Source organism: Lonchura striata, chromosome 15 (assembly GCF_050655825.1).
Source record: "Lonchura striata isolate lonStrDom1 chromosome 15, ASM5065582v1, whole genome shotgun sequence".
Taxonomy (NCBI): Eukaryota; Metazoa; Chordata; class Aves; order Passeriformes; family Estrildidae; genus Lonchura; species Lonchura striata.
The window spans coordinates 14793344-14814996 of record NC_140717.1 but is presented as its reverse complement, the minus strand read 5'-3'; the positions used below and the strand labels follow the sequence as shown (position 1 = coordinate 14814996).

Sequence of the window (21653 nt, the reverse complement as noted above, 5' to 3'; positions counted from 1 at the left end):
AAGGTCTGTGGAGGCAAAAGTTGTGTTGCCAAATGTCTTTGGCTGGACAGAGGCACCATTTGCCTCCTCCAGGGCCTCTTCATCCTCTGCCTCTGCTCTGCAGAAGCATAACCCATCCATGCCTCAGTTTCCCCTCGCTGCTGAAAGGTAATGGTTGTCTCTCATTGCAGCTCTGCCTGCTTTGATGCTCTTTCAGTCTGTGCAGAGCTTGTGCAGACCCTAGTGGAGTTTTCAGTGGTAGGTTTGTGGTTGAACTCAATGAGCTTACAGGTCTTTCCAGCTTCAATGGTTTTATGAGTCTGTGCAAGGTGTTAAAAAGCAGAGAATGCTCAAATTTTGCTCCTGTGGTCTGTGAGCCCACTGTCTCTGGAATGGCATCTGGGGTCTCCAGGGTCTCACATCCAGTTTTCAAGTCCCTGGTGCTGGCCATGGTGGGCTTGGGGATTTGTTTTACTTGGAGACCTCTTGTGCAGCCACCTCCACTCTCCCTGAGCATCGCTGTCCCTCCGGGTATCGTGAGGGTTTCAATGGGTGGAGAAAATGTGGGCACAAACTGGATTTGATCCCTGGATCTCACGCTGTCACCGAGAGCTGCTGAGTGTCCAGTTCTGCAGGAATGAGACATCCCCTCTTCACAGCAGCCATCACCACAGCTGGACATCAGAGGTGGCCCTGCAGTGTGACCTGCCAGGTCTTCCCTCATCTCTTTTTTCCCCACGTTTTGCTGAACACGAGGCTCTACCCGCAAGCAGTGGCGCAACAGAGCTGGAGAAAAGCTACGTGAGCTCCTGGTTTCAACTCCCTCCCATTTCCTCAGGCTTTCATGGAAGCTACAGCCCCGAGCGGATGGAAGCAGTGAGTCCCGTGAGCTCGCCCAGCCTGTCCCATGAGAAAGGGGCCAAGCTGCTGCAGGACACAGAGAAGGGGCACGGGGAGCATGACCTGAGGCAGAAGCAGCAAGGTGAGAACAGGGGCTGGCACGCCCAGGGTGGCTGTGCCCCGGTGCTGGGATGGCATCCAAAGAAGGGGACACAGATGTCATCACCTCATTGCTGCTCTCTCCTTGGTGCCCCCAGGCTCACTGAAGGCCTCGGCTCCCGAAGCCGCGCACCTGCAGCACCTGCGGCAGCCCGACGGGCCCCAGTGCCAGCCCCTGCAGTCCAGCCAGAGCATCAAGGGCATGAACCAGCGCGTGGTCACGCTGGCCCAGCACATCAGTGTAACTAACCAGCCTCATTCACCTCATCCCCTTCCTGCTGGGGCTCCAGGGAGGAGGGAGGAGCTCAGTGAAACATTTCTGGTGGGGATGGGCTGGGAGTGAAACCTCAACTCCTCTAGCTGGGGGCTGGAGAGCAGGGGGCATCACGGGTGCTCAGCCCAGGTATTTGTGTTTCCAAGAAGCCCATCACAAAAGCTGTTGCAGACAGGAGGCACAAGTTCCATTTGTGGGGACAAATCAGCTCATTTCCCTCCCGCTCACCCTCTTAGCTGGACCAAGCAAGGCGAAAAGGTCGAAACCAGCTCTATTTCTGACTCTGGTTCTTTCTGCAGGAGGTCATCACGCAGGACTACACGCGCCATCACCCGCAGCAGCTCAACTCCCACATCCAGCCCCCGGTGTACTCGTTCCCCGGGGCGACGTGCCCGGTGCTGGACCTGCGCCGCACGCCCAGCGAGGCTTTCCTGCAGCAGGAGCACGCCGCGGCCTCGCGCATCTCCCCGCAGGGCGAGGGGGGCAAAAGGTGAGCTCGGAGGCCAACCCGGGCTGGCACACGTGGGCATGAGGCAGCCTGAGCTCGGAGGCACCCAGGGGTGGCTCGGGTGGGTGCCCTCGGCTGCCTGGCACCGCGGTGAGGGGTTGCACGGGGCAGATTGGAGCTTGGTGTTGCTCTCCCAGGTTTGGTGCTGTGGGGAGTCCCTGCTTGCACAGCCCAGCTCCTTTCTCATCTGGGCATCTTTCCCATGGGGTGGTGCCTCCTGCCATCTCTGTTGTCCTAGAGATGATCTTTAGACCCCCTTAGAGTCCGTGCAGAATTCCCTTCCCAATCTGGCTGGTTTAGGTGGGAATGGATCTCTTGGGATCATCCAGCCCAGCAGTGACCTCTTGAGCAGGTTGCCCTGGGTCCTGGCTGGTTGGGTGCAGAATATCTCCACTGTTTGACAGCACCTCTCTGGCCAGCCTGTACCCAGCATTTCAGCACTCTTAAGGAAAAAAGGGTTTTCCTTGTGTTGGGATGGAATTTTTATGTGTTTTGTTTGTGCCTGTTGCCTCTTGTCCTGTCACTGTTCTCAGTCCCTGACCACAGATGATTCCAAAAAACCTGAAGCAACATGTTTTCCATTGGTTCAAAGTTAATTTTATCTTCATCTTGCACAGTGAATCAGAAGTTTATTAGACACAGGTGCCCTGACAACTGCAATTGTTCATTTCAGGCACCACCTGTATTGGTTTTAAAGTCACTTTCAAATCCTCTTGCTCCTACAAGGCAGGTCTGATTCCTGTTGTATGGAATTAAAAAATGGGTCTGTCTTCCCACCCAAACACCCACCCAGATGTATCCGAGTGGTGCCTTGTCAGTAAATGGGTTTGTTCTTCCCAGCTCTGCCTGGTCCTAGAGTTCGTTTTATAACATGAAGGAAAAGAGCCCAGCCCTGACCACCCAGTGATGAAAAAATCTGGGGAAGAAAGAGAAACCACAGAAAGAACAAAGTCATAAATTCCCAGAACTCGGTGTGAGGAATTCCTCGCAGACTCGAGTGTGGCAGTGTCCCAGGCTCTGGCCACGGGCAGGCATCAGGGGCCATTAGTGATCCTCTCCAAGCTGCCCCAGCTCCAGGCCCCCTCCTGCAGCCACCCAGCTCCTCCGTGGCCCTGACAAAGATGGGATGTGGCAGGTTCTGCCTCCGCTGTGGTCACAGATAAAGAGAATCCAAAGCAGTGGCTCTAAAAGGTTAATGTCACAGCCCTCCACAGGGATCCAAAGCAGTGGCTCTAAAAGGTTAATGTCACAGCACTCCACAGGGATCCATGTGTCCCTGCCACCAGCAGGTCCCTTCTGGGTGCTGTGTTTGGGGTGGCTCAGCTGTCCCACTTGGGGGGATCACGCCCAGGGCTTGGCTCTGCCCAAACCACGCTCTCCCTCTGGCCCAAGTGCCAGGAATCCTTTCCCCCTCCCAAGGCCGAGGTGCTGCAGAGGGACAGGGCTGTCACAGTGACCCCTTGGCGTGTCCCCTTGCTGCCCAGGTCCCCGGAGCAGGGCAAGGCGGCGGCGGGAGGGCCGGACAGCTGCATCGAGCCCGTGTCCCCGCCCGACGGCGCCGGAGACGCGGAGCACGCCAAGAGCGCCCCGTACCCCGTCCTGTTCCGCGAGGGAGAGCCCCTGGACCAGAGGTACGGCCTGGAGCAGGTGCTGGGGGCAGCTGGGCATGGGGATGTCCCCACACACCCCTAGCCTGGGCTGCTTTCCTTGCTGCCCAAAGCTGTGTCCCATCCCGGGGCTCTGTTTGTCACGGCTGTTCAATACCACGGGGTACACTTATCCCTGGGAGGGGAGAGGTTGGAGATGCTGAGTGTCCCAGCCTGATCCTGAGCAGTCACACTGCGGGAAGAGGCTCTTTAGGTAGGATTTTGTGCAGTGGACGTTGCAGAGGTTTCCAGTGGTGTTTTGCTCTGCAGGATGGGGTCCAAGTCCCCAGGAAACAACACTCAGCGTCCAGCTTTCTTCAGCAAGCTGACCGAAAGCAACTCTGCCATGGTGAAGTCCAAGAAGCAGGAGATCATCAAGAAGCTCAGCACGACCAACAAAAACGAGACAGAGTACAGTAAGAACCTGTGGGGAGGCGAGTGCAGGGCACCAGGGGAGGAAAAGCCTCGAGGACACATGAAGCAGAGGAGATTTGGGAATGGGTGCTGCTGTGTTAAAGGGCTGGGAGCTCCCAGACATCTCTGTCTGCACTGAAGAGTCAGACTCGATGGTCCTTGTGGGTCCCTTCCAACTCAGGATATTCTATGATTTTATGAACTGCAAGATCCAGTGGTTTCCTAGAATGCTCTGTACTGGTGCCAGCAGTGACTGTGTGTATCTAGGGGGGCAGTGGGAGACTTCCCAGACTGGTCTCTGTGCTCTGAGGCTGTCAATCCCACCCACACCAGATAACCTCAGTAGGAAGGAAATAATGAGCTGAGCATGGAAGACACTTAAAAGCAATTGATATTTTAATGACTGGCCAGCCAAGCTGAATCCTTCCTCCTTGAGATGCATCTCCCCCCAACCTTACTTTAAGCCCTACATCAATATTGGTGCAGCTCTGTAAAACTAACCAGGCTGGCTCAGATTAGAAATTCAGCCCGTTCGTTCATTAACCGCTAATAGAGTAGATAGGATCATAATTTAATTTAGCCCAGCATTATACAGTCAATACTAATTCAATTTGAATCCATCTTACAACAGCTGCATCGGATAAGAGGGACCGAGCTGTCTCGTCTCCTGGATGATGTTACCATGAGCCAACAGTATTGTTATGCCCCTTTGGGGACATGTGGCTGAACCCCCTGACCTTCCACACTTTTCCCTTATCAAGAAAAAATATATAGAAATTGGATACGCCTCTTATTTGATGAGAATTTCTGTTATTCTAAGGAAAGCAATATCCAAGTCAAACAGCTCAGCTAAGAGGGAAAATATTGATTTAACATTTCTTTTCCTCCTCCTTGCCCTCTCCACTGCCCAGACCTGCTCCATGGATAGGAGGCATTGAGCCTTTGAAAATCCCATGGGCAGAAGAGAGGGTTTGGCTTCATGGAGCATGTAATCCCAAGGGCAGGAGGGAGCACTGAGCACGAAGACATTGCCCTGGCTTTCAGGACACTGCTTTTTTGCCCTTTCTCACCTGGTGAAGGTGCGCACTGTGGATGTCCCAAAGGCACTGGGAGTTACTCCAGGTCCCAGCCAGCACCCACAGTCCTGCCCCAGTGCCTGGGGGGAGCTGGGCTGCTGTCCTGAGTGCTGTGACAGAGATGGGAGTCTTGCCATGGCTGCCATGGCAGGTCCTCCCAGCACTAATCTGCATGTGCTGCTCTGTGTGCTGAAGAGCTTCTTTGTTTTTCTCCAGATGTGGGGCAGCCTGGGACAGAGATTTTCAACATGCCAGCGATTACCGGAGCAGGTAACTCCCCACATACCTGTACCTCGTTTCCCTCAGGGCTTACAGCTATGGAGAACAGGAGGCTCAGTAGATTTAAGCGTCTCCTTTGTTCTGTTTTCCCTTAAAACCAAGTGTAACAGTTGCTGGGAGACAGAACCTTGGGACACACCATAACTCCCTGCCTTTGGGTTGGAGAAAGGGCAGTGTAATTCCTTGGAAAGCCTGGCAGAGTTTGAGGAGAGGCTAAAGGTCAAGCAAGGGTTGGCCATCTGATGCCATCAGAGGGTTAAACCATCTGAGCAAGGTGAACCTCACACCTGGAGAGAGCACCCTGCTGTTGGTGGGACCTTGTAGTACCTGTGGGTGGGTGGGAGGGCAGTGGCAAAGGGGAGTGTGAGGGTGGGCAGTGGGGTCTCTGTCACTTTGGGCTGGGCAGGATGCAGGAGCCAGTTACAAAAGCAAACTGGGGCAAGAGCAGCAGCCTGTGCTGGGCAAAGTGGTGATGTTGAGGACCAAAAAGGAGATGGGGGTGCTGGGGCAGGAGGAGGTGTCTCCTGGGAGTCCCCACGACCAGCCCGGGGGACTGACAGCGGGAACTGTGACATGTCCGGGTGGACTCTGGAATGGAGTGAATCCCCACTGAGGAATACTAATTGCTACTTAATTGATTGAGCATTAATGCTCTCCTACAGCAGGAATGCCTTCAGGTGGTTAGTTTTAAGTAGGAGAGCAGCAGGTTTCCCACAGCCAAGGGCAGGAGGTGCTGTGGGCAGGGGCTTGGTGCCGTGGGAGGGCCAGTGGCGTAGGACTGCTTAACAGTGGAAATGAGTTTGGGAGAAGTGAGCTGGCATCAGCTGCTGGGGTGAGCAGGTACAGCCAGGTAGGACCTGAGGAGCCCCGGCAGACAAGATTTGAGAGTCAGTTTTGGCTAGAGGGGACCAGCAAAGACCCTGCCTGTTTTTAGAACAAGACAAATGTTCAGACCGGGTTTACGGGAACCTGGGATCTGTCCCTTTCCAAGCAGAGGGGCAGGGATCCCAGAGCAAATGCCCCAGGATGGGCTCAGCTGGGGGGCCTGGCAGTTCCGTGTCTGTATTTTGCCCTTGCTTGTTCCCTGTAAGTGCCACCCCGGGAATGACGGTGGCGTGGCTGAGCCTCTGGTCCCTGTGCGGTGCTGCTCCATAACTGCATGGCTTGAGACTCACACCCACGCGGACACTTCGCCTCTGCATCCTGTCCCGCGGCCCGGGGGCGCCGGTCCCCGTGGGGGACACGGGGTGGGGACGGGGGGCTTGCAGAGAGCTCGAGGAGGGACAGCAGGACGCTCCCCTCTCCCCATAGCCCGGCCCACGCAGGCAGCTCCGGGGGCTGCCTGCATCCTGTCACCCCAGGGCCAAACCCAGACACGTCTTTCTCACCAAGTGTTTTTGTGGGGTGCTCCTTCTTTCCTTCCCTGATTTTCCTTATAGGAAACCGTCCCGGCCTCCAAATCCCTGGCACACTGACTTTTGCTATGTGTGCGTATGGACCCTACATCCAAATTACCTTCCTCCTGTCCCTGTGCCGAGCCTGGCTGGGTTGGGAGCACAGCCCCTGCTCCTTGGAGATGCTCCTTGGGGCTCAGTGACAAACCCTTGTCCCCAGCCCCTGGCCCCGGGGAAGCTTCCCAAAACCCAGGTCCCAGAGTGAGTCCCATCCGTCCCACCGCCAGCCCCCGCCGAGCCCCGGGGCGGGATGGAGCGGGAGGAGGAGGAGGAGGACGGGTGCATCGCAGTGCTTTAAAGAACAAGATGACAAAGTTTGTTGCTTTGCGAGAATGTGCTGACTGTTTGTTTCTTCCCTTCTCCCTTGTCTCCTTTCTCCCCCTTTCCCCATCCCCCCCATCTTTCTTCTCATGTGGCTCCCCCCCATCTCCCAACCCCTCTCTCCTCCCTCTCCCGTATCTCCCAGGGCTAATCAGTTGTAGGAGCCAGTCGGTCCAAGAGAATTCCAGTACCAACATGGGGTTGGAGGCAATAATTAGGAAAGCCCTAATGGGTAAATATGACGAGCAGTGGGAAGAGCGCTCACCTCTCAGTGCCAATGCTTTTAACTCTCTGAATGCCAGTGCAAGCCTGCCCGCTGCTATGCCCATAACTCCTGCTGATGGACGAAACGAGGACGTGCGCTCCTTGCCAGGTCTGCAGCCCTCTCCACCTTCACTCTCTCTGTGTTATTAATTCTCAGCCCTTTCATCTCCCCATTTACAGGGGGATTTATTCCTCCCCTCCCCGTTTTTGTTCATTTTTGTTTACTTTTCTCCCCTCCCTCCCCCAGCTTTGAGCTTTGTGGATCTGCTGATTAATCCTGTTTGATGTTAATTTAATAGTCTCCAAAGGTGCTGTTGCTTTCTCTAAACCACTGACTTGCTCTTTTCCTTATTTGTTGGTTTTTAATATCTCCTTTTCCTATATTTTTTTACACAATGGAGAAGTTTATGGGGGGTAGAAACCCTCCCCACCCAAAAAATCAAAGGCATAAAATTAAATAGCCAGCCCCAACTGTCTGTAAACCCCCAGTGGGATCGCTGCTGCCAAAGTAGGGGAAGGTGCTGAGAAGGGCTGGTGTGGAGGACACAGGGCAGGGTGACATTTCCCTCCCCACTTCAATCTGTGGGGGTGTTGAGGCAGAATCCAACCTGGGATGAGGGGATAGGATCTGGGAGCACCTGGCACCAGAGGGAGGTTGTAAGGGAGCTAAAAGTGGATGATAAGAGAGGAGAGCTGGGGGTGAGCTGCCCCATGGGCCTTGGTGGGGTTTGCAGAGCCCCATGGCAGGGTCTGCTCAGCTTTGGGGAGACTTGAGCAGAGATGAGAGGCTGGCTGTGCAAATCCCCTCTTAAGAAAGGGAGGGAGGAGAGGGACCAGGGACAGATGGGGGAAGCATTTGTCCCCCACACACAGGGGCAGAGTGCCTCGTGCAAGTGCCCTGCACAGAGCATGACACCACTGCCAGGGATCACCTCAGGAATCCCTGGCTCAGGACTAGATCCTAGGTGCACACATGGATCCAGGTCACACCTCCTCACACCTCTCTGGGTCAGCTAACACAGGCACTCTAAAGCTTTTTGCAGAAAAGCTTTCCTGGCTCCTGCATGAAACCAGCAGCTTCTTGCAGCTGTGCCTCCCCATGCCTGGTGGAGGCTGCCTGCTGCTGGGCAGGCAGGGTGGGATGCAGAGCCCATCCATGCCTCCCCCTCGGGGAGCTCCCCCTGGTTTATGTGGGCTCACCTGCCCCACAGAGCCCTTCTGGCTTCAAACCTTTTAAAACCTGGCTAAACATCCCCAGGGATTCTGCCGTAAGGAGGGATGAAAGACCATCCTGGCCACGTAGACCATGAGAATGGGGGATGTGCTCAGGGCTCCTGGGGCTGGCTGTGCATGTGGGGCTGAGCCACGGGAGCAGATCCTGCAGGGAGACGGCCAAAGCCTCTCTGCCCCACGTCCCTCCACGGGACACTTGGTGGCATTTTCCCCCAAAGTGGAGCAGCCCAGGAGGGAGCAGAGCCCTCCTCCACCCGCCCCATCGCCATTCCCCGCCGTGCTGCGTCGGCCCGGGGTGGGCTTCCCTCCTGCCACCAGCCGTTTTCACAAAGCTCCTAAAAGGGAAGCGCTGGGAACCCGCACCCCCTCCCCAGCCCCCGGGTCCCGTCACGACGAGCCGGGTGACAGCGGGTGCTCTCTTTGCAGGAGGAGGGGGCAAGCCAAAGATCGCTGCCAGGCCCAACAGCCGCAAGGCCAAGTCGCCAGCGCCCGGCCTGTCCTCGGGCGAGCGGCCGCCCTCCGTGTCCTCGGTGCACTCGGAGGGCGACTGCAACCGCAGGACGCCCCTCACCAACCGCGTCTGGGAGGACAGGCCATCGTCCGCAGGTAGGGCTGGAGGGCACGGCTCCGGAGCGGCCGTGCCACCCTGGCAGGGCGTGGGGAGGCTGCAGGGGCACGGCCACGCTGGGCTGACTCTCGCCTGTTCTCCTCCCGCGCAGGCTCGACGCCGTTCCCCTACAACCCGCTCACCATGCGGCTGCCCAGCGGGGTGGTGGCGGCAGCCCCCAGCGCCCCGCTGCCGCAGGGCACCCCCGGCAGCCAGCACCACGCCTGGGACGAGGAGCCCAAGCCCCTGCTCTGCTCCCAGTACGAAACCCTTTCGGACAGTGAATGAGAGGAGCCAGGGGCAGGGAGATGGCGACCAAACCCGGGCACGGGGAGCGAGCGGGACACCCGGGGCGAGCGCCCACCGCCCCGGCCCCGCCGGCTCTCACGAGCGAAGATGCAGGAGCAGAGCTATTTCATTTTCCCTTTTTTATTTTTTTTTTTACCTTCCCTCCCAACCAGGCAATTTGGTGGGGATGATGGTTTTGGTTCGTTTCTTTTTTTTTTTTTTTTTTTTTTTAATTTTGTTTGGGTTATTTTTTTCTCAACATCTGGAAATTTCTGCATCCTCTTCGGTCTGATAAAGAAAAGAAAAAAAAAGCCTTAACGAGACAAAACGCAAGGAACCCATCTTCGATCCTGGCAGCCGTGCTGAGCGGTGCCCCCGTGCTCCAGAGGGACCGTGAGCTGCCGTGTGTCCGTCCCACGAGGGCTGCGGGATGTTCCGTGCAGCTGGCAGCGGTGGGACGCTCCCCCGGACCCGGCCATGGGGATGTGCCTCAGCATTGCAAAACCTTGAGCGGGTTAAAGAAAAGATTTTAAAAAAATAAACACAAACCGGTTGAGAAGTGCAACGGGACGGAACGCCCCGGCTCGGTCCCCTGGCTGATCCCAGGGCTGGGTGCCCGGCATTCCCGTGTCACGAGACGTATCAGCCCCGCCACGACATGCTTCGAACATGGCTGGGAGGAGCGGGCAGGGGAGGGAGTGAAGAGCTGTTTCTTAACAAAAAAACCCACAAAAAGTCCTGGTCCCTTGGATGGAAGCAATCCTGGGTCACTCGGAGCGGGCAGGGACGTCCCGGGCTGGCTCACGCGCTGCCCGCCGAGGGGCTCGGTTGCTTTAAGTGCATTGTTTTCTGAATGGTGAGAAAAGGCAATTGTAAATTGTATTGGTCTACAGGGTATATTTTTGATACCTTCAGTGAATTATGTCAATATTTTACGCAAGGAAGGACTTAAACAAAACACAGTATTACATGCTGTAAAAGAGGTTCTGTTCTTACATGGAGGCTTTGATGCATTTGTCCATTGTATGGAAGGGTTTAAAAAAAAAGAAAAAAAGAAGGTAACAATGATCCATCAAAGTTGTCTGGGAGTCAGGAGAATGTATGTACTTAGTTTAAAAAAAAACCAAACAAAAATCTTGCCATGGTTGCAGGGCCCCCCGTTACACACACCTTTGCTGGTTGTAGACGTTGATTCTCCAGAGCCCTCCAAGCTGGCCAGGGCAGGGGCAGAGTGGGAAGGAGGCCAGCGTGGCAGGGAGTTCACAGGAAACTTTAAAAAAAAAAAAAAAAGAAAAAAAGTTAAAAAAAAGTTTTTATTGTATTTTTGTGATACACATGAATGCTCTACTTTACATTATTTTTTTCATTCCATGATGTTGGCTCATATCTGCAGTTACATGGTTAAAGAACAAAAATATTAGACTTTTTTTCATTCACTTCTGCTTTCTCGCTCTGGGGGGAAAACAAATGGCAAAAAAAAGAAAAAAAAATAAAATGTATTAAATGCTTTGCATTCTATACGCTAGAGGAGCCCCAGCCCCGCAGCCTCGGGCAGCCCCACGGGCTCAGGCGCCGTCACCTTCCCCATGGATCTTTCTTTTCCCCCTGCAACGTTCCCAGGTTGATTCTGATTTCAAAGCAAGAGAATGATGGTGTTTGTTGTTTGTTTGGGGTTTGTTTTGTTGGTTTTTTTTTTTCCTGTTGGGTTTTATTTTTTGTTTCGTTTTTTTACAATGTACAGGTTTTTAAATGTTCATCAATGTTTGTGTCTTTTCTGTTGTGCTTTTTTTTTTTTTTTTTTTTTTTTTAAAGAAAAAAATCCGAGACAATGCACAAGTCTTTGCGTTCCCAGGTTATTGCTGCTGGTGTCTCCGTGGCTCTGAGCTGTACAAACTCACAGAGCTGATGTCTGGGCAAAACGCTATTAAAATGTTGCAGATTCTGCTGGGAAAAAAAAGAATTATCCAAATCTGACCCATCTTCAAAGCCGCCTCCGTAGCCGATTCGGAAAAAATAGCGGAAAAAAAAAACAAAAACCCCCAACCACAACAAAGAATAAAGTTCCCACTTGGCACAGTAGCAATACTGTGTGCTGCTTGGTGTCTGCAGACGGGCAGGACGGCGCTGTGAGCGGACGGTGTTTGCAGAGTGGCACCACCGACCCTGCCCGGCCCCAGCGGCGTGGCCGAGGGGCGAGGAGGGCACTGCAGCCTCTGGGGCTCTCGCCAGTGTAGGTGGTGCAGCACGCCAGGGATGGAGGTGCTGGGGAGCATCCGGGTCTCTCGGCACTGGGCACCCCGTGCCAGCCCTGCAGCTGGGTGGGGGGACATGGGGAAGGGCCACGGGCTGCGTCCAGGAGCTGCAGACCTGCCTTGTCTCCAGCTGGGCTGGGCTGCACTCCCCGTTAGCCATGGGCAGCACCCAGAGCCGTGGGATGGAGAGAAGAGCCCGTCCCACCCCTCGGTGCCAGCCCTGGAGCTGTGTTTGTCTTCTCCTCTCACCTCCACTGATTTCCGTGGGTGCAAGGTGAGGGGCTGGGGCTGGCCAGCAGCCCAAAGCACAGCAATGCCTGAGGCTGTGCCACGAGCGTGGCTGAAGAGTTCTAAGGTATTGGCGAGGGTGTTTCAGCCCTCGTGGGGTTTGTGGCTGGCTCAGTGCTGCTGGGTGGGTGGATGGATGGGCAGATGTCGCCCACCTGGGCAGGGCAGTGCTGTGGGCTGGGAGGTTGTGAAGGTGCTGGGGTGACACTGGTGACACCGAGATGCTGCAGGGTTCCAGCAGCCTCACCCCCTGCTCAGGGGGATCCTTTGGCATTGTTCTGAATGGGGGAAGATGAAAACATTGCTGATGTTCCCAGCTCTGTGCAGGAGCTCAGGCCCTGGCTGTGCCACGTATCCCCATCCCACCTGCCCTAGGCTGGGGCAGCAGCCCAGGGATGCAGGAGACCGGCTGAGGCCAGGACAGGTGGGATTTGCTCCAGTGGGATCCTACTCTTGGGGAGCCCCCCTTGCTGAGAGCTCAGCTCCACATTTGGCCACAGCACTGCTTGGTTTTGGCACTCTCTGTCTTGCTGTGTCTCCATTTTTGGGTCTCCCCACACACCCCATCCTCACCCAGCCCCTCCTGGAGCTGCCTGCCGCTGGCAGCAGCAGGGACAGGCATGGAGGGACTCAGGAGAGCCCTAGAGCAGCAGCAGCATCTCCCACTGGGGAGCTCTGAGCCCCTTGCTGTGGAGCAGGAGCAGAGAGCATCCTCCTGCTGCGGGTTAATTAATTAGTGTCACATCAGCGAGCTGGCAGTGTGTGGGCAGGAGGCCCAGAGCAGCTTGGTGGGCTTCCCCCCAGCCTGGGAGCCTGCAGAGGGATGGCCCCACTTCACTGGGGAGTGTGGTTTTGGGAAAGGAGGAGCTGCTGCTCCTGTAGGTTGTGTTGTTTTCCCCCCTGGCCCTCGTTCTCCCCACCGAGGCATCCCCAAGCTCCCCAAAATCTGACAGCAGTGTCTGACAGCACCACTTCGTGCTGTTGGCTGCGGTTGTGCAATCCAAGAGAAACTCACATTTCAACTATTCAAAAACCCCGAGTTTAAACTTTTACCAACTTTGTAACTTGTACAAGCGCAAACAAACCACTGGACAATTTGTCTCTTGAACTGTACTGGGAGGGGGAAGATCTCTCTGCGTGTACCCAGCTGCTGTGCAGGGACCACCAGGTGTAAATAATTGCCCAGCTTGCTCAGAGGGGAGGGGTGGCTCTGCTGGAGGGGTTTGTTCGCTGTTACTGCGCTCGGGTGCCCAGCCAGCGACCGCTGCCGTGCTGGTTACACAATAAAAAAACAAACCAACCCAACCCCAAACTTCTTTGGCAGCAGAAAGCAGCTCCTGCTGTGGTGTGTGAGAGCCTGGGCAGGACGAGCTGCTCACAGGCTGCAGGTGAGGGTGGGAGGTGAAGGGACCCCCGTGCTGGCACTGGTGGGGTGCCCAAGGTAAAATGGGCTGAGGGACCAAGGGGTGATGGCAGCAGGTGTTTTTCCACATATGAGAGCACAGTGAGCACCCTTAGACCCCTGTCTCATTCACCCAGGGCTGTAAGAAATTTTGGGGGATGCTAAGGAGTGACTACTTAAGAAGTGCAGCCTAATTAAGAAGCCCTGGGATCTGTTTGCGGGTCTAAATTGGTTTAGCTCCAACACCTGTCCCACGAGGTGTGATTAATTGATTAACTTCAGCTGGGAGTGCCCAGGTCCCTCTCCCACAGTGATGCCACAGGCTGGGGAGCACTTCCCACTGCTGGAGGGTGTGATTGAAGTGGGGAGTGATGAGTGGGGGTCACTGAGCTGAGGTGTGATTAATTGATTAACTTCAGCTGGGAGTGCCCAGGTCCCTCTCCCACAGTGATGCCACAGGCTGGGGAGCACTTCCCACTGCTGGAGGGTGTGATTGAAGTGGGGAGTGATGAGTGGGGGTCACTGAGCTGAGGGGAACAACTGTGTGGAATTTAGCCCCTTGAATGGCTGTTAGGTGGTTTGAGGGCCTTCTGCTGCCTTTCCCGGGGCTCAGAAATGGATTTTACACAAGTGATGTTCTCCTGAGCACAGCAGTGACCATTTCAGCTGGAGTGTATCCCTGCCTTCTGCCAGCACTGGTTTGTCTGCCCAAGGGATATCCTAAAGGCTTCTTTCTCCATGCTGCTGAGATTCACCCTGGATCATCTGGATTGCTGAGATACCCTCTGAAATCCCTCCAGGTATGTACCCCACTCTGACCAAATCTGCCTCTTCCCGTCTCCATGTGCTCCTCCAGCAACCAGCTGCCATGGCAATGCACCGGGCTGATACTGCTGGCTCTTAAAAATCAGCCTAAAGATCTCTTGAGACCAGAGATTTTGTTGAAAAACCTTCATGGAAAGGCTTTTGCCACTCTGAAGGCAATTAGAGTAAGTTAATAACTCAGTACAAACAGGAGCTGGGCTGTTCAACCTCTCACATCAGGGTTTAAATGCTGACAAGGGCTGACAGCTGTCTCCCTGGTCAATAATTCACACTGATGCTGAAGAAAGAGAAGGTGGGAAAACTCTCAATTCAAGGCCAACACTTAAAATTTAATGATGGAAAACCTTAGGTTACTTGCAAAGCTCTTACATAAAGAGATGAAAATGAAATGGGACAAAAGTAGATGGCTTTGAAAACCAGCAATAAAAATATGTCAGCAATCCACATGCACTTGTATTTTAAGTGGCAGACAGGAGTTTTTGAGAAGAAAGGGAAGATAAAAGATGCCCCTGATACCTTTGCCCTTTGAGAAGGTGCAGGGGCATTGTGACGTTCTTGTGATGAATCAGCGTTCAGTCAGGATTAGAGAATTTTTTTTTTCTTTTGGATAGAATTAGAACAAGAAAATGTTTGTGGTTTTGGGGTGGTTTTTTTTTTTTTTTTTAGCTAGGCCAGGCTGAGTGACAAGAGCAGGGAGAAAAGGGCACGAGGTGGAGGCTGTCCTTGCTGTGCACCCCAGGACACTGCACTGGGCACCAGGACCACCCTGAGGCTGCAGGTGCCCTGTGGGCCATGAAGGGGACTGGGATGCAGCTGGGGTACCCAGCGATGAGCAGGGCGAGATTTGTTTTTCAAAAGGCTACAAATCACTCCAGAATACCACACCTCTGTGCTGGCAGCACCCAGCCCTGTGTCCTCCCACGATGGTGGCCCACAGCCCTCCCACACCAGCCCCAGCAGAGCAGGGTTTCCCCAGCTGAGCCTTTGGCCAGAGGCTGTTCCTGGGCTCTGTACGGCAGGAAGCATTTTATACTCTTCCTGACAATTGCAATCCAAGTAGCCATACATCAGTTCTTGTGATTTGCCATGAAATTATATATGCTCTGTGATAATGATGCAGAGGGCTAAAGAGCTGGTCTTGGCAGGAGATGAGACGGGGTAGGCTGGGAGTAACTTGGAAAATAGAGCAGCTTTTGGTGGAATGCCTGGCTCTTATCAGCACTGGGACCCTGAAGGGTGTCGGGCAGAGGCAGAGGTGTCCAGGCTGGCTGAGCTCTGCCTGGCTTCTGTGCCTTCTGGGGAGAATTGGATTCATAAGAGACTTGGGAATGGGTGTCACTATGTGTGTGTGTGAGTAACAGCTGAATTAATTGTCAGGTTTATTTATCCTCTCATTTTTTGGCCTCCTGCAATTTCCAAAAAGGATTTGTCAGGACTCCAGGCGGTGGAGTGGTAATAAATCACTGGCCACCGACAGGAGGTTGGAGCAGTTGTATCTGGAGTGATCTGAGAGTGGTGTTGGCATTACTGAAGGGCAAGTGCTCAGAGGGGCTGGGAGCCTGCAGCACAAGCAAATAAACCAACAAACCAACCAGCCAGCTCTGCAGAAATAGCCCTGAAATGAAATCCGTGGACGCACAGCTCTCCAGCCATGGAGAAATTCCCTAACAGGGATGCAGGGAGGGATTGGGGAGGTGAAGCCTGGGCAGCCACCAGCACGTGGCACATTGCCGGGCTGCAGGTCCCTTCCCCTGGTGGCACCAGGGTGACCAAAGCCCCCCCTGTGAAATTCACGGCATCTGCCTGCATGCCCTGAACTGGGAATCTGCCAAAACAGAGTTGAAAGGTGAAATCCTTGTGCTGCAAGCACAGCATTTCCTGGCTCCTGCTTCCCAGTAGGGGAGGGTGTCCGGATCCCACCGAGGAGGGACCGTGTTCATCCCAGCTGCAGGCACAGCTGACAGGTGAGCCTCTCCTCTTGCTGGCCCTTGTAAACGGAGAGCAGCAGGCAGGAAGGGCTGCCCGTGGTGCTCAGGAGGAGAGCCCAGGGCTCAGCTTCACCCCCAGCACCGTGGGGAGTGCATCAGTCACACACTGCTCCGAGTCCCTGGGCTCCAAGAGGCCGCTGTGATTCCCTTCTCTGGAAATAATCCCACTGTCCCTCTGTAAGTGCAGGGAACCTGACGAAGCACAGGGTGTTGCAGGGGTGGTAAGCTCCATCTGGAGAGCTGTTCTGCTTTGAAGTCAGATGCTGTTTTAAACTCTGCAGGGTACTTTTGCTTAGGAAAAGCAGCAGTTGTCAGTAAAGACTGATCTTGGTCCAGAAACTTTTGCTGCTCCCCAACTTCTTTTCATATTTATTAGTCATTTGCAATCTCTTTGATGACTAAATGCATGTTCAACTTGGAAAAAACTGTTGCAGTATTTGCTGAGCTAAGTCAGGGCAGAGGAGATGCTGACCACACTGGCCATGTAAACGATGGTGCATCTAGATTAGTCATTATTAATCGCCATGGCAGCCCCAGTGCTCCTGAGCAGATGCTGAGGAAACTCATGGAGCCAGCAGGAGCCCTGGGGAGGTTGTTCTGAGGTCTCACCTATGGGCAGTTGTCCCATAAGCAGCAGGTCAGTATTTGTGGGAAACATTATGCCCATGGGACAGGGGCAGTGCCAGGAGCTTCTGGGGGGTTCCTCTCCTGCCTCCAATGGCACAGGAGGAAGGGAAGGTTTCATGAAGAGCAAATAACCAAGCAGCACCATCCAAGAGGTTGCCATTGAAGTCACTTCATCTTAATTCAACACGTCCCTCCAACTGCTCTGTACAGCTGTCAGCAGCTGTGGCCTGATGGGCCCCAAATCAGCTCTAGTGAGACAGAGATTCTGAAGAGGTTTGGACTCCACTGACTCAGGTGTTTGTTTGCTAAAGTCCAGACGTCAGCTGTGAAATCCTGATCCAGCTCTGCCCAAGGCCCAGGAGTATTTTATGTTGCTGTTTCATTCTGAGCCCTTTCCAGAAAGTGAAGCAGCTGGCAGAGGTCAGACACGAGGAACCTGGTGTGCCTGAAGATGGGTGCCAGGTCTGGATCTGCATTCCAGTTGGACCAAAGCAGAGCTTTCCCCCGTGAGGATGTTAATCCTGGGCCTTGGCTTAGAGCCATCTCCAGCTTTCACATTTTTGGAACTGAAAAGGAGCACCATTCTGTTCAAGGGAAGAACAAGTCCTTATTCCCCAGTGAGAAGTCACAACTGGCTCCTTAGCACTGAAACCCATCTAACTCCACCCCACTGGACTCATTTTTAAGCTACTGGTCTCCATGGGCTGACAGAACATCCTGCTTCCCTTCAGGCCAGCTGGAGCCCCTGAGCTGGAGCTGCCTCCTCCATTCACTGATGAGGAAAAACCAAACAGCAGAGGTTGGAAACCAAACAGCACAGGTTGCTTTTGGGTCTCTTTGAGGGGAAGGCCAGCCTTTTTATTAGGTTCAGATGTTGCTTTCTGCCCCAGGCCATGCTGGGAAGTAAAGCAGAGTGTGTTAATGTTGGCTGGAAGAGCCTCTGTGGAAACAGGCTCGAATGAAGCAGGTTTGTTTCCTGGGGGCATGGGGGAGATGGGCCAGCATGGGAGGGCAAGGAGTCACCCCTTGCTGAGCTTCCCTTACTCTCTAAAATCTCCCAGCAGTGAGTGTGGCTTTAGCCACTTCTCCAGGGCTCCTGGGTCCCTGCTGTCCCCTGGGCAGTGGCTGCTGTCCCCAAGCCAATGGCACCCACAGGGAGAGTTGGTCCCAGTGCTGAGCTGATGGGTTCCTTCTGGATCTGTTTTCTGCTGGGAGATGTGGAGGTGGAGGACTCTGTGAAGGGCAAGGCTGTTCTCCAGATGTTATTTTTCACCATTAGGCAGTGTTTAAACACTCTGATTTCCCTCCCCACCTCTTTCAGAGTGCACATAGGGGAGAGACCCTTGGAGGAGTGAAGCGAGTGGCAGGGGGAGGGCAAGGGAAACCTTCACCAGAAGTGCTGAGTGGGGCTCCCTGTTGGCAGAGCCAAGCTCCAGAAGGTCCCTGCCAAGCCTGGGGGCCTTGGGAACACGTGGCTCATTACCAGAGTGCCTCAGCCATGGCTGGGCTCACACACAGGGCTGGTGCTGCCAGAACAAGTCCCAGGGGACTCAGAAAGGAGAGTCTGCAGAGCTCTGCTTAGCAAAGCACCCCAAGCCTCAAAGGCTGCTCCTCCATTCCCTGCTCCACTCCACCTTCAGTCTACTCGGCAAACAGGCTCAGACTAGAGCTGGAAAGATGCTCAGCTCCTCTCCCAGACACTGAGGGACCTGCGTGGCTCTGGGTGCTGTCTCCTCGGGGTCAATGTGTAGCTCAGGGTGAAGCTGGTGCTCAACCAGCCAAGGATGCTCCAAGAGACGCTGCCATCCCAAAATGCCTCATTTGCAGCTGGACTTGAAGTTAAAACCCCAACTCTGCCCGTCCAAGACCATCCTCCTTGGCCACAGCAGGCCCATAATATGATGTGCATCGTGGCCTCTCCGAGCTGTGCTCTCAGCAGATAAAATAAATATCCTGGAAGTGCAGGCGCTAAAAAAAATCGCTGTCGGAAGCATGGCAAAACCCATCTGTGAGTGGAAGAGGTCAAAGAAGAACACAAAGGCTTTTATTTCCTGGAGGCATTTGTCAGCAAGACAAATGTGGGTTTTTTAAAATTTGCTGCCATTTCCTAGCTGGCCGCCCACGCGAGCGCCAAATGGACTTTCACTCACATAAAGCTGAGCACTGGCTTGTGTCCTTTGTAATCCAATGCTCAGGAATGGATCCCTGTTCGTTATCAGTAAGTGGGGCATATTTAAAGGATATGGGCAGATTTCAGCACTACATCTATAACTGGTTTATTGCTGATGTGTTCCTCTCTTGCCCTTATTATTTATGTTGAAAATGATAAATGAGGGATTGATGATTCTGGCTGGTTCATGAATAATCAGGTTATTTCACTGCAAAGCCCCAGGGGAAGGTAATGTTTCTACAATCCTCCATCAAAGAGAAAGCAGTTTGCATGCGTGTGTGTGTCTGTTGTTCATTCCTCCACTGCTTTGTGTGGGTTTTGGTGTGGGTCTGCAAGTGTGCCTATGCCCAGGCATTCCCATGCTGCATCCCAGTCCAAAATGTTTCCCAGTCTATGCAATCCCTTGGCTTGACCCTTTAACAGTCCCTTGACCATCACCAGCAGCCACGCACGGGGTGTTTGGAGCAGTTTTGTGTCCCAAGAAGGAGGTGATGGGCATTTCAGTGTCCTGGGATGGGAGGGTACAGCCAGGAACCCTGAGGAGAGCCCCAGCCACGGCAGTCAACTTGGAAAGAGCCCATTTGTATTTCAAGGAGCTGCAAATAGCTGCTGGTCTCAGGATTTGCTTGTGAGACAGGAAGAACCTTGTGGAGATGATCTGAATGTTTATGTATATAGAAATGTCTAATCACCAGGCTCAGAACAGGCTCAGGAAGGGAATCTGGAGGTGGTTAGCTGGAGAGGGGGATATTTTTATGCTAGAAATGTGCTGTCCGCCTGTTTGTAGGGTAGGAAGGATACGCTGAGAATCAAAGGCTTGGCAGGATGAGCATTTTCATCCTTGTAGATGTGAACTCCCCATCTGTTGTGGACTCCAAGGCGTGGAACTGTTTAGATCAAATATCATTATTAGAAGCAGAAAATAGAGCCCATAAAACTCCCTCCTTACACCCCAAGAAAGCAATTCCAGGACCCTTTATCCTACTTGAGAACAAGCCATTCCTGCATTAATTTCCCTGCTGTGGCTGGGCTTGTTGCCAGGAGAAGGAGACTCAGTGCTTTGGCAGAAGATGCACGGCCCTGGGGCAGGTCCTTGCTCCTCTGCAGTGTCACCACACCAGGGCATTTAGAAACAGAGCTGGGCAGGGGCAGTGTGGTGGCCAAGCCACGTTCCTGCCAGGCTGTGGAGTATTTGCAGGGGCTGCATCTGCAGTGGGAATTGCTCCTGCAAGTAATGGGATGGAAACCAGCACTGCATCCACATCCCATGGCTGGGCAGACACTGCCGAGGGCAGCTGGCAGTGCCAGCCTTGGAAGTCACCATCCTGCCACCATGCCAAGCATCCAGAGGCCCCATGCAGCCACCCTGGGGGCTGAAATGCTGAAGCCAAGGTGCCCCCGGGGCACTGAACCTGCAACACAGGACACGAAGAGGTCGGTTGCAGAGCTGCATCTAAACATCTCAGGTGGATTCAGTCATCCTGGAACGGTGTCTGGGGGAGACACAGGGTGTCTCAGGGCTTGACGTGTGTCTCACAGGGTGTGAAGCCACAGGGTCAGCTCAGGGGACAGAGATGTATCTGCTGTGACACTCTTCCATTCCAGTCTCCCCACAGAGATGAATTAAGTGACGGTTCAGTGTCCGGTGCCAGAAGAGACGGCTCCTATAGGTGGCCATCACTCCAGGCATGCTTCTGGTGATTCCTTCACATTGCAAGAGATTCCTGACATTTTTGAGGACAATATAACCTCCAGCTGCTTGGCATTGCCTAGAACTTCCGAAGACACTCCTGCAGGTCCAGACTATGACATTGCCATCTGCTGATGGACAGCAAAGACTCAGCCTAAGGTCTTGCACATGGTATTTGAACTGATGGTTTGGCAGCAGGGGGACGTTTTTACTGCTCCAGGATCAGGTAAGGGTCTTTCTCTGGCAAATCTTTCCATTGTTTGTTAACTGTAAATAGCTGTGGAATGAAATTCAATGAAGGCATCTATTGTTTCCTTACAGCTCTGCTTTGTTGAGTGGAATAGGGATCCCAGCCATGTGGAGTTTTATTATTATTTAATTTGTAGCTGCCCATAATCAGTAAATTCTTTTAGGTGAGGCTTTTGGCATTTTATATTCAGCATTCTTGCCGTCTGTAAAACCAGCCTAAACCTTTCCTTCTGTTCCTAAAGGCATCTAGTTTAAATTCAAAGTCCATCCATTATAACTTCAGCACCTTGTAATCCCTCAGAGATATGTGCAATTACTCTCTGAAATATCCCAGGAGCAAAACTAATACCAAGCATCATCTGCTTAAATTTACAGCATCCAACTAGCACAGTAAAAGCCACTAGCTTAGGGGTTAGCTCATCTGAGCACACTTGCCAAAACACATATCCTGCATCTAATACTGCTTTTGCTGCTGAGGATTTAGCTGCCACCTCAGGAATCTTCATTGGACAGCATTCACATTTTATGGTTTTATTTAAATAGCAGGAGTGGATGCACATGTCCTTCATCTGGCATTTGGGTGTCAGCCAGTGAACTCACCCGGCCTGCACAACCCCTGCCTTCTCCACGTTGTGCTTCCTCAGGTTCTTAGCCATGAGCTTGTCTCCCATCCTTCATCCTAGGAGCAGTTCAGCCGTAATTTCTGTCAAAAGGCTTGGGATGAGGACACAGGCACTTATGCTGCAGTGTCTTATGCACTTAAGCTTCTGGCATAACATGGCTTTGCTTCTCCTTTCCATTCCTTAGAGTTTTACAGCCG

The 21653-nt window shown here is 53.5% G+C and overlaps 1 protein-coding gene across 38 annotated transcripts in view; it reads left to right on the top strand.

Moving 5' to 3' along the window:
* NCOR2 (nuclear receptor corepressor 2) overlaps nucleotides 1-11421 on the top strand; it is a 227989-nt gene extending 216568 nt beyond the window's left edge. For 34 of the 38 annotated variants that reach the window (XM_085593368.1, XM_085593374.1, XM_085593370.1 and 31 more), the window contains 9 exons: nucleotides 818-961; nucleotides 1077-1219; nucleotides 1552-1742; nucleotides 3245-3391; nucleotides 3677-3822; nucleotides 5113-5166; nucleotides 7096-7323; nucleotides 8874-9053; nucleotides 9167-11421. In XM_085593368.1, coding sequence (XP_085449494.1) covers nucleotides 818-961; nucleotides 1077-1219; nucleotides 1552-1742; nucleotides 3245-3391; nucleotides 3677-3822; nucleotides 5113-5166; nucleotides 7096-7323; nucleotides 8874-9053; nucleotides 9167-9342 — 1409 coding nt within the window. In that variant the 3' untranslated portion in view covers nucleotides 9343-11421. The remainder of the gene's footprint in view (nucleotides 1-817; nucleotides 962-1076; nucleotides 1220-1551; nucleotides 1743-3244; nucleotides 3392-3676; nucleotides 3823-5112; nucleotides 5167-7095; nucleotides 7324-8873; nucleotides 9054-9166) is intronic. The other 4 variants (XM_085593378.1, XM_021532801.4, XM_085593379.1 and 1 more) reach the window with 2 other exon arrangements.
* Nucleotides 11422-21653: the final 10232 nt, after the last annotated feature.